Source organism: Triplophysa rosa, linkage group LG15, assembly GCF_024868665.1.
Source record: "Triplophysa rosa linkage group LG15, Trosa_1v2, whole genome shotgun sequence".
NCBI classification, from domain to species: Eukaryota; Metazoa; Chordata; class Actinopteri; order Cypriniformes; family Nemacheilidae; genus Triplophysa; species Triplophysa rosa.
The window spans coordinates 2,715,712-2,730,307 of record NC_079904.1 but is presented as its reverse complement, the minus strand read 5'-3'; the positions used below and the strand labels follow the sequence as shown (position 1 = coordinate 2,730,307).

The window sequence follows — 14,596 nt, the reverse complement described above, 5'->3', positions numbered from 1 at the left end:
ACTTTCCCGTGTCACACGGAGGAAAAGTAAGAGAGCCCATTCATTCAGGGCTGATCTATGGGTTTTGCTGATTCCTCCAAGAGAAATGTTGTAAAGCAGTTTTCAGGTCTCAATGTCTGCTTTCCAAACACAGCTGTGCGAGGCCTGTTCCCCTCAGCGTGCGCTGAGCTCTGTCGCATGCGTGCCGAGAACCACAGAGAGCCACTCGCAGCAATCAGCAGCCTCTATTAGCATGTTAACCTCTGACCCTCGGCAGGCTCTCTGGGGTACGACTAGACCAGGATGAGAAGAGCACAGAGTAAAGCTTAGCGCCTGTCTTTGCTGTGGCTAGCATAGAGATGTGCAGATGAAAAGAGTTTGGGTTAGTCAAAAAGCCGACCTAAGACAGCCCCCCACATTTGTAATGTGAGATGTACAGTAGGTTGTTTAAAATGTTTTAATTTCCACAACACAAATGTTGGTTTTGCACTCAAGGGATAGTACACCCCAAAAATAAAAAATATGTTCTCATTTATTTACCCTTGTGTCATGTAAAACCATGAGTTTTTGTGGAATACAAAAAATATATATTTTGAGAAATGTATATACAATGGAAGTCAGGTTCATTCTTCAAAATATCTTCTTTTGTGTTCTGCAGAAGAAAGAAAGTCATTCAGGTTTGGAATGACACGAGGTTGAGTAAACAATAAAATCGTTTTCATTTTAGGGAGAACTATTGCTTTAAAGCATCAGTTTTTAATGTTTCAGATTCAGTTCGGGTCCTTTTTTCTCTCATGCGTTAGCTATAAAAATGTTTTAACTTTTACTGTACTGTAATGTTTAACAACTCCACGTGCACGTGTAACTTCAAAATATTTTTTCAAACTTTAATATAGTCTGCCTAATACGTTTTGACCAGGAAAATATTGAAATAGTAAGTTGATTCTTAAAATTACTAGTTATTATTTTATACAGCAAGTCAAGTGAGGATCCACATGCTGAACGTGAGGGTTTAAACTGTTTTTAATAGCACTTAGAATAGGGAGCAAAACTTTTATCATTTTATTATTTCACGCATTTCACGTATTTAAATGATTTAAACCTAACCCTTAGATTTCAGGCTACTCTGTAGTGTTTTCTACATACTCAACATAACGTAAAAAAAAAAACACAGAACAAAAACAGACCCAGACACATTATATTTCATTCAGGCTCCACTATTGAGAGATTTGGATTTAATTAAGTAGAAAACATTCTCTGTAACTCTGCCTAATGGCAGATGGGTGTGGAGTAATCGTCTACATGTGTGGCATAAGACAGACTCGCTCAGTTTCTCCGGGGCATATTTTGTTGCAGTTACAGTATTGACAATTATCCCATGGTAGCAATTATCATTTAGCGAGAACGCCACAGAGATAGAAAGAAAAAACCTAAAACTAAAGTCTGATGAAAGAAAATATGATTGTTTAGTTACTCCACGATCATTCCAAAGAATCCGAGATTCCTAAATTAGTCGAAAAGGAACATCAAATGAGTATTAAAAGGCAGCTTCTGTTGTCCGCTTAGATCCCGCCGCTGACATCTTAAAAGCGAACCAGACAACGTTTTTCCAGAGCAGGGAAACCTTCTCATCAATAGGTAATTGAAGCGGAGGGAAATCTCTAAGAACTGAGTGCAGCTTCTGTGAAGGGAAGGACCATCTAAAAATATCATCAAAGGCATATTCATTTAGAGCTATTTAATTGTAGCTGGCGAGCAAACATGTAATTTTAACAGCAATTTTTAGATATTGAACGCTCCCTGGACCGTATTCATTTGCTAATAGGCAGATTTCGTGTGTGTTTTTGTGTGTGTGTGCACGTTAAACCCCAGAGGAAAGATTTGTGGCTCCAATGTTGTTCTTTCGTAGCTCATTAGACTTTATGCAGTTCTCATTTTTGTTTTATTCAAGTATCACCTTTGCATCAGAGGGTTTTCTTAAAAAAGATTCAATAAAAGAGACACAAACACTTGTTATAAAGCTATTAAATTATTGAGGAAGGCACGCTCTGAAAAAGGGATAAACCCAGATGTTGTTAAATTAACCCTGAAAATTGTTTAGATTTAACCCAACAATGGGTTGAAACAAGCCAGCATTTGTTAATGTACAGCCTAACGTTTGGGTTTGTCTCTTTTGACCCAACACTGGGTTGAAAATAACCCAGCATTTTTTTGAGTGCATAATTTGGATCATTTGGAATTTGATGGTTTTTCTTGAAATGTATGACTTTTGATTGCAGGCCCTGATATTAGTGAGATCTCTAAATGTGAGAAGCAGGAGACTTAAGTACGTCTCAATTTAATCTTATTGTTGTCTAGAAAGAAAACAATAGAGGTATAAGGGAGATCTTGTCTGTGATTTGTCTTTGCTGTGAAAAAAAAAATATCTGTAAATTTCAGACTTTATATTTAGTTTTTATAGTTCGCCAGTATTCAGTAATTTCCTATGAAACAGATTGAACCATCACAAGAACTCGTCATTTATAACTTGAAAGTTTGTACACTGAATAAGAATTAGCAAAGCACAATACATCCTATATATTTGTTCCTATATGTCAGTTTAAATGTTACTAATTTTGTATCCATCATCCCCATGAGAAAGATAAATTACAGATGAGATCTCTTTAATACCTCAGTTGTTTATGTTAGACAGCAATGATATTAAAATGGTAAGATAAGGCTCCTGTGTTGTCATTTATTCACTCTCGTGTTGTTTAAAAACTGTATATTACTCTTTTCTTCTGTGAAACACTAAAGAAGATATTTTGAGAAATGTCGCAATGTTTTTGTGTTCTTACCATGGAAGTCAACGGGGGCCAGTGTTGTTTGTTTACCAACATTCTTCAAAATATCTTCTTTTGTGTTCTGCAGAAAAAAAGAAAGTCATACAGGTTTGTAATAAAATGAGTTGGAATAGATGATGGAACAATTTTCTGTTTTTGGTGAACTAAAAAAAAAGCCCACTACCAAAAACTCTTTGATCAAATGCTTATATGCAATTATACTAGAAGCCGTCTCGCATTCTTATCAGATACATGAGTGAAATGTTACATTTTTAATGTGTATACTATACTTACATAATACTGGAGGTTATTCTACACTTTGGGTGGGATGTATTAGATTGTCCATTCAAACCAGGCTTTGATCTTGCTTAAGAAACTGATAGGAACAGATGAATGAGAATAGGAAAATGCAATTTGATTAATGCACTTAGTCATACAGCGCAAGAACATAATACTAATCCCTTTTGTCACAGTCAGAACATATGCAGCGCGCCGGAAATGACGCTCCATAAAAGGGATGGCTTTACAGTCGCGATACAACAAGCACCATCTCCTAATTCGGTTCAATTACCAACCCACACACTCCCTGGAGGATGAAGGTGTTAAATGGATGGGTTAGATCAATTGCACACCTGAAAATTAATTTGTTGGCATTGGAGCGCTAAGTCTAGCCACGGACGCCCACACAAGCTCCATGCTGTAATCTGAGCTGACCGATGACAAGAACAGGAAGTTGTAAAAAAAGGCAGGGATCACCTTGCGCCTCAGAGCTGCTCCTGTAGTGTCACAAGAGATGACCCGGCAGATCAGACGCCACCCACCTGCTTCGCCGGCAAGAGGCCTTTGTCCCATCTGCATCGCCTCCCCCGCGTTAAAATGCGATAGCTCAATCGTGCTCGGCACAAAAGCCCCATACCTGTTATAAAAAAGTCCCTTAAATCTCTGACATGCCACCTGCTCTGCGTTCTGGAATCGGACACAAAGGATTCTGGGAGGCGCTCACGCCCACAGCAGCCCACACACACGCTGACTTTCACAAAGGCCGGAATGAAATATGCATGGGGCACAAAGCCGAATTCGAAGGGGAGAGCGCACACCTTGGCACTGCGTTCAGAAATTGCCTTTGATGTCGCTCTAACAATGTTTAAGGTGTCCTGAGGGACGCTGGGAAATCTGTGCATGGGGAGAAATGGGGCGGGGTGCTTCTTTTCAGCTCCCGTTTGACTTTTACTCAACACATTCAGAAGGGATTGAAAGTAAAAACAAATCTTTTGACAGCACTTTGAACTTTAGTCACAGGTTTTGGCTGGAGTCTGTTGCATGTACATGGAAACGATCGCCCTTGACTAAATGGGTCTTTTTACACTTCGACAGATCGAATAGACGTTCTCTCAAGTTTTATTTTCGACGCTCTTTAATGTTCTTTGTATAGTACCGACAAATATGCACGGGCAGCAAATTCTAGAGACTTCAAAGCGTCGATGTATAATTATGGCACATTAGTTGATTTGTTGGTGGCGTGCATGTCTCCATGTGCGATGTTTCCATGTGTATGTGGGAAATGGAATGTCTGCGAGAGAATGGCACAGGACGGCAAAAACACAGATTTTACAAGAAACTTCCCAGAGGAACAAGAAAATGAATATTGTGAAATATTTTCACATTGGCTCTGTTCCAAAACCTAGTGAGCTGCCTTGCTGTCTACTTCATGAGTAAGCCTTCTAAAGCAGTATCGCAATCATTATTGAACCTCAGAAGAACCTTTAAATTTATAATATACTGTATACTGTATGTGTTAGTCATGGAAATTAAAAAAAAATTAATCAGCATTTCTAGATGTATTGTGGTCATTCCAGTCCAGTGTCTGTTGAATTTCAACAAAATCAAACCTCAGGAGTGACATAAAGTCATCCAACAGCAATGTGAAACACTGACAGCATGACATGACACATAAAAACTGTGATAAAAATCCAGGTTATCACATAAAAAATTGTGTTTAAACTTTTCCCTACACGTTCAAATATTACTGTTTTATTGCTTAAAAGTGAATATGAACTTGTTTTCTTTGCAGACTTTGAGGCCTGAAAAATCTTTTCTGCAAAAAAAAGTGCAAATAGAAACAATATTTTTATTTGAATTTGGGAGAAATTGGTTGGTAGTTCACAGAATGAAACAAAAATGATGAAATGGTCTTTTTAAAATTTTCCACGGCTTATGTGATGGCTTTTTCCATGAAAGAGACATTTTGGTCACTTTTGGTCCCTTACAAGACAAGAACAGAAAACAAAAAGGTTATGCTGCCTTCACAATATCCCATGAGGCCTTACAATGGTTACTACGTAGGCATCTCACTAGAATTTGGAACACAGTCATCACAGTCACAGACGTTCTGTGAGAAAATGTCTTCAAAGAAAGAATGACACCTCTTAAAAGACAGAGGAATTTTGAGGTCTGTAGCGTTTTTCTTTTTAATGCCATTTTTGTTTCTTCTTTTGAAGGCTATTCTTGACTATTCTTGACACAAACATGTTTTCTCCATGTCTCTTTCTATTTTAATGGTGTCTCGTTTGTTACATGCCTTAGTTTAAATGAATCAAAACTAGTTTAAAAGCAATAGTAAACTGGGAGAAACATTTCATTCTTAGTTATTGTTGTTTGCAGAAAACAAATCTCTCTCAGAAGTTTTCGCTCTAGCTTTATTTTGACTATTTGACTGACTTTTTTTCTCCATGGAAACTAAGCAGCCCCGTTTCATCTAAAAGTCCTTAAAATAATCCCACATATACTGTATGTGAACATGTTCTGGCCACATGTTCATACCAACCTACACAACCAACGGGATACACACTCAGCCTACACGCTGCCCATGTTCTTTCCCTTCAGGGACAGTGAAATTTATCTCGATGGTAAACAACACCCAAGTGGCTGCTGGGATACCTCTCAAGGCCTCAAAATTACAGTGCAGCTAACCCAAAAATACAATGGTACAGTATAGCATTTAACACAGCCCCGTCGCTTGACCCTTGATGTATTAAAATCAAAAAATATACGATGAAGATGATGTCGTGTTGAGAGTGTGCTGTCATTGGTGCATTTGAGTGATTTTTGATTAATAATGAACAGAAAATACAGACATGCATATTTATCCTATTCACCTGATGCCCTATGCCCATCACATTATACAATGTATCCCGTATTAACCGTTAATCATGGTTTTACTATAGTACAAGTTTAATAACTATTAATAACTTGTCGTGGTATGATTTTACTACATATAAACTTCAAAAAAGCTATGCTTAGTGCTTACTATAGCAAAACCATGTTTAATTGTTCGAAGGAAATATATAGTATTTATCTAACTGCAGATTGTGTTTGAGTCTAGAGAGAGGGGGTGCGTCACTGTAAAACATTTTGGAAAGTTTGTCCTATCAGAACAGACCTGCCACCTCAATCGCTGATTTACAGTTTCTTGAGGGGAAATTCTGAAAAGGTTAGCGTACTTAAAATGTTCAATGTGTCTTTGTTCAGCGCTTGGTTTATTTTTATTCAAAGTGTGAAAACAGTGTTTTCTACTGATCAGACACGCTGACCCTGAGGGAAGGTTATAAAATAACATCAGTAATTAGTGATAATTAAACTGCCCTCGGGATCTTTAACCAGTCGACTACATTAGCTTGATTTAATTCAACTTAGATGTGTTGCATTATCTTAATGAGCATGATTAAGACCAAATCGTTTTTCCATTCACTGGGTGGCTATTTAAAATGCCTTTCGTTTATTTAACTCCTTCTTTGAGTGTTACGAATAAATGTTCATGAAATTGTCACGCGTGGAGATTGTATATCAAAAAGTAAAACATTTTACTGGGACTGTCATAAGGTCAGAAAGGTTATTGTCACAGTTTAAGAGTTAAATGACAGTAAATCGGAGACATCTGAGATCCCCCGAGTCGAATGCCAAATAGTCATTTTGGTCAATTGTGAAAATGTCTAGATTGCATCGGTATGTCACAAGCGAACCGCAGGCGTATCGCTCCTAAAGTGCTGCGATTACCAATAATATAAATTCTCCCGATGGGATTCGGGAAGTCGGTCAAATGATCCTCCGTGGGCTACAATCCCTTTGAGTTTCCTAAATTAGATATCATTTGGATTTCAAAATGTGGCCCAAACAGGCCGTTAGAGAAAAATGACTACGTCTCGAGGTACGTTTAGTGTAGTTTCACCGCAGTCATTAATCATTTCAATCTTTACAACCTGTTCCAGTTGCGTTCCGTCCTGCTTTTAGTCTTTTCTCCGAAGGGCTCGTGGACAGTTGGTAGCTTGTGAGGAAAACTCGGTTTCATCCTGATGATGCATTATCAGAATGAGACATCTGTGTGACGTGAGCCAGTTATTATTTGGAAACATTACGTTACATTCATACGATCGCCATACTTAAGAGCAGTGGATGTTCTAACGGGGTGAGAGAGTTCAGAGAGGTCGGATGTAATCCGTGCAGGCTGGAGTCGGTTCCTAAAGAAAATACTCTCAGACCCTAAAGACATTGCGGTAGTATCATTACCCTATACTTGTAGTAGCATTTTCTCTCAATTACGCCAACCCCCCCATCCATCCGATTAGGCCTGTTACCGTCTCGAGAATCGGAGACTGGGAAGACTAAACTATTTTTGAAACGTTTTCGGGTCGTGTTACCGTTTTCCCTTAAGCGTTGGGAACGAGCAGCTCTCGTTGAAATGTCTAGAAAGAATAGAGAGCCGGACAGATTTGCACCCCATGAGAATGATTCGATTTCGAGCAGACAATGGCGGCCTTATTTTTACGCGAGAGAAATATCAGACTAGTAGCCAAGCAAATCACCTGGTCCCAGTGATTTTTGACGGGCTGGAATAATTCATTTAACCCACCGCTGTGCACATAGGCCAGGTTACATTTTACCCCTTTCCAAAAGTTTACCTTCATGAGAAACGTTTTGCGCGAGCGCAGCTGCGTTCATATTCCTGTTTTTTCCTTTCGAAACACCTGATCGAGAGCCCTCCCGCATCCAAACAGGGAAATAAAGCCGGAGCTGTGCGAAGCGGTGAGGTGATAGGTGATAGCTCCCTCGCGAATCACTTTCTGGATACCTGCCTATTGGGCGTCCTTCAGTTACTCAATCCATCAGTGGTTCACATTATACAGCCAATAAATCATCCCCAATCTACTGCGGGACAAGGTGAAATCCCCCAACATAAATCTGCTGTTAGTTTTACCTCGCGCACAACGTAGAACTAACGACTGTGGATACATGAGAACGGCGTAATAACTATAAATATTTTTCAACTAACCTGGCCGTTTCAGAAAGGAAGTAACGCGACGCAATCCACAGCGGAAGGGAAAAGTGTGAGGTGGAATTCTGAAGGTTAATTTGGTCCAAAATAAGCACGCTCTTGCAAAGACTTGATACCCGAGCTGCGCTCAGCGGTGCCTTCTGTGAAGGTCTGCTTTGGACTGATCCCGTGATTATTCCTCAAACTCACTAATCCACAATCGCTCAATTACACAGTAGATATTATTTGGTAATGCACTCTAGCCTATGCGTGTAAAAGACAAGCCTTTCGCCATCTTCTTTAAAATGACCTCTGTAAATTTACGCAATGACAAGGAATTTGTGGCCTGAAAAATGCAAAAACCGGGATAGGAGAAATAATTCAACATTGGAAACAACACTTCAGCTGTATTATTTAAAAGTGTGTATAAAGAGTGTCTGTTTAGATGCATAAATGTGTCTATTTAGATTCGTGTGTGTATTTACATGGATGTGTGTGTGTCTGTTTAGATGTGCATTTATGTGTGATGTGTGTGTATTTAGATGTGTGTTAGCATTTAGATCAGTGATCAGTGTGTTGGTGTATTTAAATGTATGTGTGTGCATGTGTGTATTTAGATGTGTGTACTGTATGTGTGGTATGAGTGTGTGGGAACGTCCTTGTGGGGACATTTTTTGTCCGCATGAGGAAACAAGCTTATAAATCATACAGAATTAACTTTTTTGAAAATCTAAAAGAGCAGGAAGTTTTTTGTGATTGTTAGGGTTAGGGGGTGGGTTAGGGGTAGGGAATATGATATACAGTTTGTACAGTATAAAAACCATTGTGTCTATGGAATGTCCCCATAAAACATGGAAACCCAACATGTGTGTGTGTGCGCGTGTGTGCATGCGTGTATTTATCACTGTATATGAGTGTTTGTTTAAATGTGTATACGTATGTTTGTGATGATAAGAGTGTGTATATTGTGTGTGTGTGTGTGTGTGTGTGTTCATGTTTGTATATCCCGGTGGGGACCTAAACCTGAATGCACACCAACACATGGGGACTCGTGTCACCGTGGGGACCAAAATTGAGGTCCCCATGGGCAAAAAAGCTTATAAATTGTACAGAACAATATTTTTTAAAAATCTAAAATGCAAAAAGTTTTCTACGATCTTTAGGTTTAGGGGATAAAATATACAGTTTGTACAGTATGTAAACATTACGCCTATGGACTGTCCCCACGGAGATAATAAACTAGACATGTGTGCGTGGGTGTGTGTGCGTGTGTGTGTATTTAGATGTGTGTGCACGTGTGTGTGTATTTAGATGTGTGTGTGCGCGCATTGTGTGTGTGTTTGCGCATGTCTGTGTGCCTGGCCCAAAGTTAACTTCCAGTCTGTGTTTGGTTATAATATAACAGTTTATTTTATATTTCATTTTTTTGTAGATTCATTGTATTAAATTATTTTAAAACGACTCAACAGTTATTGATTCTTTGCAGGGGTCTACCGGAACACATTTTGTAAGTCTTTCTTATCTGACCCGCTTAGTTAAGTGCATGTGCTGCGTCCCAATTCGCATACTATCCGTCTTAAATAGTATTCGAAAATAGAATTATTATATCCCAAATCACAGTATGCTGAAATGAGTATTCTCAAAGTACACGGATGGTCTACTGTTTTCAGTGTGAATCCATGGACACTTAACGGCTGATATTACCCACAACTCGCGGCGAGACAGTTTAGTGACGAAACAAAAACAGTACATACTTTAAGGGCATAGTATAAGTAGGCGAATTGGGACGCAGCAATGGAGATCAGCTCTTCTAATCAGCTGATGATTTGAATCAGGTGTGTTAAATAAGGGAGACATACAAAATGGGCACAAGAGTTAAGAATCCCTCCCCTAAACCACCACCACCACTACATAGTGTAACGCACACCCTCACCAAGAACTGCTTATAAGGTAAAGCTTCCTCACATCAGGATATCAATATGACATCTTCCTCCAGAAACTCAAACGCTAGTCCCACACATACTCGGAGAGGATGGCAAAACTCCTAGCCATCGCCATGGCAACAGACTTCCAACGACCCTCTGTCTCCATACTCGACTTCACTGTTAAAAGTTATTTAATGGGAGCCTACGTCACATATTATAACCCCCCCACAAGCCACAGAAGTTCCTTTTCTGTTCCTATTTTTATGTACAAGTGATCTCAATTAAAGACCTCCGTGAAGGCTACAGGCGGCAGACGGTTATGCCAATGAGAGCAAGGAGGAAATTGTCTTTGTAGTGCACCACCCCCCCACTTCTCCATCACCACCACAGCCCCCCCACCACCACACTTTCCAGACCGAACTGCCATAACGAACACAGCACTCGTCCAAGGACAGCACACATATTCCCCGGTCTGGAAATCACCCCACGCTTTCCCATTTCCTCCCGGTTTGTCAAAAACTCCACAATCTTGTCCCGCTTTCGCCGAAGTCCTCGTGGTCCGTTTACTGCGCTGATGTCATAAACCGTCCAATGACAGAACGGCAGTTACAGGCTCAGATTAAATCTCGGGGGTCGAGAAGGTCTTCCCGATGAGGTAAAGGGTTTGAGTTCCGCGTCTGAATCCCCGTCGTCTCCCTCTCGCCATCGCTGTTCTCGAAAAGCGTGCCAGGGATGGAAAGTAACTATTTCAAATTGGAAGCCCCATCAAATTGCTCCCCATAATTAAGTGTCTCCAAAAACGCACCACTGTGAAATGGAGCCGTGATCCAGGGATTTAAGTGGCTGTACTTTTCCTCTCAACCGACGAAAGAATGTGAGTAAGCAAAAAAAAAAAAAAACATTCATGTAGCACGTTACATAATCCCGAGGCTTTATGAATCTGAATTGGAGTCATTTGGATATCATTAAAGCCCTAGAGCTCAATGTCTCTTCATGTTTACATTACCAGCCAACAATGGTGCCTTTGTCTTGTGTCATCACTTGTAATGCCGTGGATCACTGTGTGTTTGTGTCGGGGGGCGGGGGTTTGGCTGGCTGATGATTGTATGACTACTCGTCTGGTTGTGTCGAAACGGTCGTGACAGTACCTCTTTCAGTAGACTCCGCTCCAATGGCCGCTTGATGAGCCGGATTACGCTGTCAACCCCGTTACAAGCTCGGCGTAGGAGATAAGGGTTCTGTTACATCTGGCTTATCACATCATCAGTGCGTGAGCTGGTTCTGATCCAGCGTGAGTGTCTGGTGACGGAAAGCTCGCGGTAATCCCAGGTTCTTGCTCGGTGGACGGCTCCTAACCCCTCGTCTTTGCAGCACATCATAGCCAGCTGTGTGGGCTCCCCTCGGCTCATTAGGAGATCAAACGAGACGCCCGAAAAGAAGTAGGCAGAGTCCCGTTCTGGAGTGAAATTACGTGCTCCACGCTGATATTGCTGGCAGATGGCGGCCATATTCCGTGGGGCAAAGTGGATTCAGATGTGACGCATGCTTTTTGATATCTTCGCGTGTATGTGATTTTACACGCCTCTCTGTTTGGACGTGTTTGACAGGCGCTTTATTTCTCTTATTAGGTTTTATTTGCTTCATTGTGTTGTCGGGATTTTCACACGGACCAGAGCTGACCGATTCTTAGCGAGGACGGACAGGTTGGCGTCCATCTGCGAGGAATTATCACGAAGACAAACATAAATCATTGAATTTTCCATCGGGATTTATTAAGAATTAGACTAAACTGTCAAATGTCCGTGACTGTTTGAGTCACATGTGGAGCGATATTAGTTGTGGGTGTGTTTGAAAAACTTTTGTGACTTTAATTACAGCTATTCTGATTTATCTTTTTATGAATTGGAAGTTGATCTTCAATAATGTTGGCCAACATTGAACATTTTCTGCGCTCGGGGCAAGCAGAGAGGGAGTGTAATTTAATCGCAATATGTATAACTCAGACTACACCTTTTCCTGCGTAATGATGTGCCAGACACATGTCAATGCAACGTTTTTATATCCCTCCCACATACAAGACAAACACACGTCGTGCCCAAGAGACCCTCCCTCCCTCATGCCACCCTGTCTGTCACACGTCAGTCCTGCTCAGCTCTACAAAGCCACTTTACTCATTTACAACATTTGAGAGGAAGTAGAAGGTTTTGTTATGAATCTGTGTTCATACACAAGCAATCACATACTAATAAACTTTTTTATTGAGATATTTTTGCTATTCCTTATTCAGGAGAAGGTTCCAAGCATTTTACACTTCATTTCAACACAACTGAAAAATGACAAAACATAAACAAACATGACAGAATTTGATTGACAGGCATCAGCCAATGAACAAGTTTTGTCAAGAATAGTCACATACCTTTTTTAAATCCTATTTTGTTTATTGGCTATGTACGAGTTCCCATTTAAGCGTTGGACCTATTATTTGGAAAATTTTGGAAACGTGTGAAACCTCCTGCAACACTTCTGGCTTGAGTTAAGAGCTCCATGAGTTGGTAAATTGGAGGCAGAGATTGCCATCTACAGTAACGCTTCTACACTATATGCATTTTAATTTCATTACCAGAGCATAGACAGCTGTGTATGGGCACGTTGATAAAAAGTCAAAAAGGTGTTTGCTTAAAAAGTGTAAAAATTGCTTCCTGTTATCCAGTAGATAAATAATACATTTACAGTATATGTAGATTTTGACTTTTATACAGGGATATGGGACAACTTTTTTGGGTAAGGCATATGCAAAAAACTTGAATTCACACTATAGTAAATGTGCAGTGGTTGATCTATTTATCTGCTGTCTGTTCATGCAAAATTTTGGTATTATTATATTTACAGTAAGTGTAGTTTATTTATGTAGTTACATTTTTAGTTTTAATTGCTTATAGTACCCCCTGATTTTCATTACATTTGAAAAGTTGTTCAGTATCTTAAAACACTGCACGTTATGTTTAACTCTTAAGTTCTCCATGTGGCTTTAGTTTCTGTGTGTGCATATTCCATTGCCAATTTGCATTTTAAAAAAGTGCCTGGCCCTGGACTTGTGATATAATAACCTTATCGTGACTGATTTGATGGATGACATAAAATTGTTATTATATTTGTAACAATGAGATGGCATTCGTCAAAGTTATTTATTCACTCTAGAGAGAGAACAAGAGTGGAACAATATTTTCTCATTATACAGTAATGTATAACTATTCCAAAACTGGGAAATCCATGGCACCTAAAACCCCACGTGGGCAGTTTGCCCTGTTTTTAATCAAATGTGATATATAAAAACAGCCACGCAGTTGAACATTTTCTCCAGTTTTTGTAATGTGACCGAGGCAGCACGTGTTGGAGTGGCATCGGTGTAATGATTGCACGATGCTGGAACTATATAAACCACACCAAAAAAAAAAAGAAATATCGGTCTTCAAAGACCAACCACATTGGAAGCAACAAACATTTCGCCTCCTGAGCTCCTTTCATCCTCTTTACCGCAACTGTCTGAATTACAGAAGCTTAATATGATCCTGCGCGCTCTCCAAGGAGTTCCCGAGGACTGCACCCTGACACACCACAAGCAAAATATTAAATGCGTTAGAATTTATTTATTATAGTACATGTTGATGTAACAGATATTGTTGATGTGCGTGGAAATCCTACGTTTTTATTCGGACTCTTTATACGTCAGTGCGTAATTAATCAGTGGTGTTTCCCAAATGTATTTTGTATATCTCTAATCTGCTACGATAAAATACAGTCTTAGAAACTTGTTTGGAAATATGACCAAATCGTTCCCGCTTTCCTCGTGAGGGTGAATTAAGCACCTTTTAATACAGGAAAACGTCGTTAATGACGACTGCGCACAAAGCGCCAATTGAAGTCTGGTTGCGTGTGCGTATCCCGCAGCACTTCCTAAACTCATCGCAGACTGGCAGCGCAGCGCGCACGGAGAGGGGCGGACTGAGCTCCACTCAGCAGAGAGACGCTTGTCTTTGGCTTGCCGGATAGTTTTACCTCGCTTTGGCTAATTGAGACCGTTGTGATGCGCATTCCCGTAGATCCCAGCGCCGGCCGGAGGTTTAGTCCGCCGGTATCGGTGAAGATGAACGATATGAACTCGAGCGCAGGACAGCAGCAGCAGGACGGCGCGGTGGTGCCGAGACTTCGCGCGCAGGAGAACCGTTCCATGGCCGAGATCATCGCCGATCACCCCGCCGAACTGGTGCGGACCGACAGTCCAAACTTTCTGTGCTCGGTTTTGCCTTCTCATTGGAGATGTAATAAAACCCTTCCGGTCGCTTTTAAGGTAAGAACTTGTTTTTTATGTTTATCTGGGACAGGAAATTTGTAGACTTTATGAACGCGCGCAAAGACGCATTGGTCAGGCTTTACGTTAGTGTTAATTGTGTAATTTATTGAAGAGTATGATCGTATTTACAGATCAGCTATGGCTGTAAATGTAGGGATTTTTTTATTTAAGCGCAATGTCGTAGTCATTTGGATGATTGTTGTCCGTTTTT

The 14,596-nt window shown here is 40.3% G+C and overlaps 1 protein-coding gene and 1 long non-coding RNA gene across 3 annotated transcripts in view; one reads left to right on the top strand and one right to left on the bottom strand.

Moving 5' to 3' along the window:
• Positions 1–14,596, top strand: part of runx2b (RUNX family transcription factor 2b) — a 37,255-nt gene that overhangs the window by 1,283 nt on the left and 21,376 nt on the right. For both annotated transcript variants that reach the window (XM_057352243.1, XM_057352244.1), the window contains exon 3: positions 14,135–14,382. In XM_057352243.1, the coding sequence (XP_057208226.1) occupies positions 14,135–14,382 (248 nt within the window). The remainder of the gene's footprint in view (positions 1–14,134; positions 14,383–14,596) is intronic.
• Positions 173–3,807, bottom strand: LOC130565498 (uncharacterized). The gene is made up of 4 exons (XR_008964383.1): positions 3,558–3,807; positions 3,096–3,177; positions 2,817–2,883; positions 173–272 (listed from the first exon to the last, which is right to left on the bottom strand). It is a non-coding gene; the product is annotated as an uncharacterized LOC130565498 (long non-coding RNA).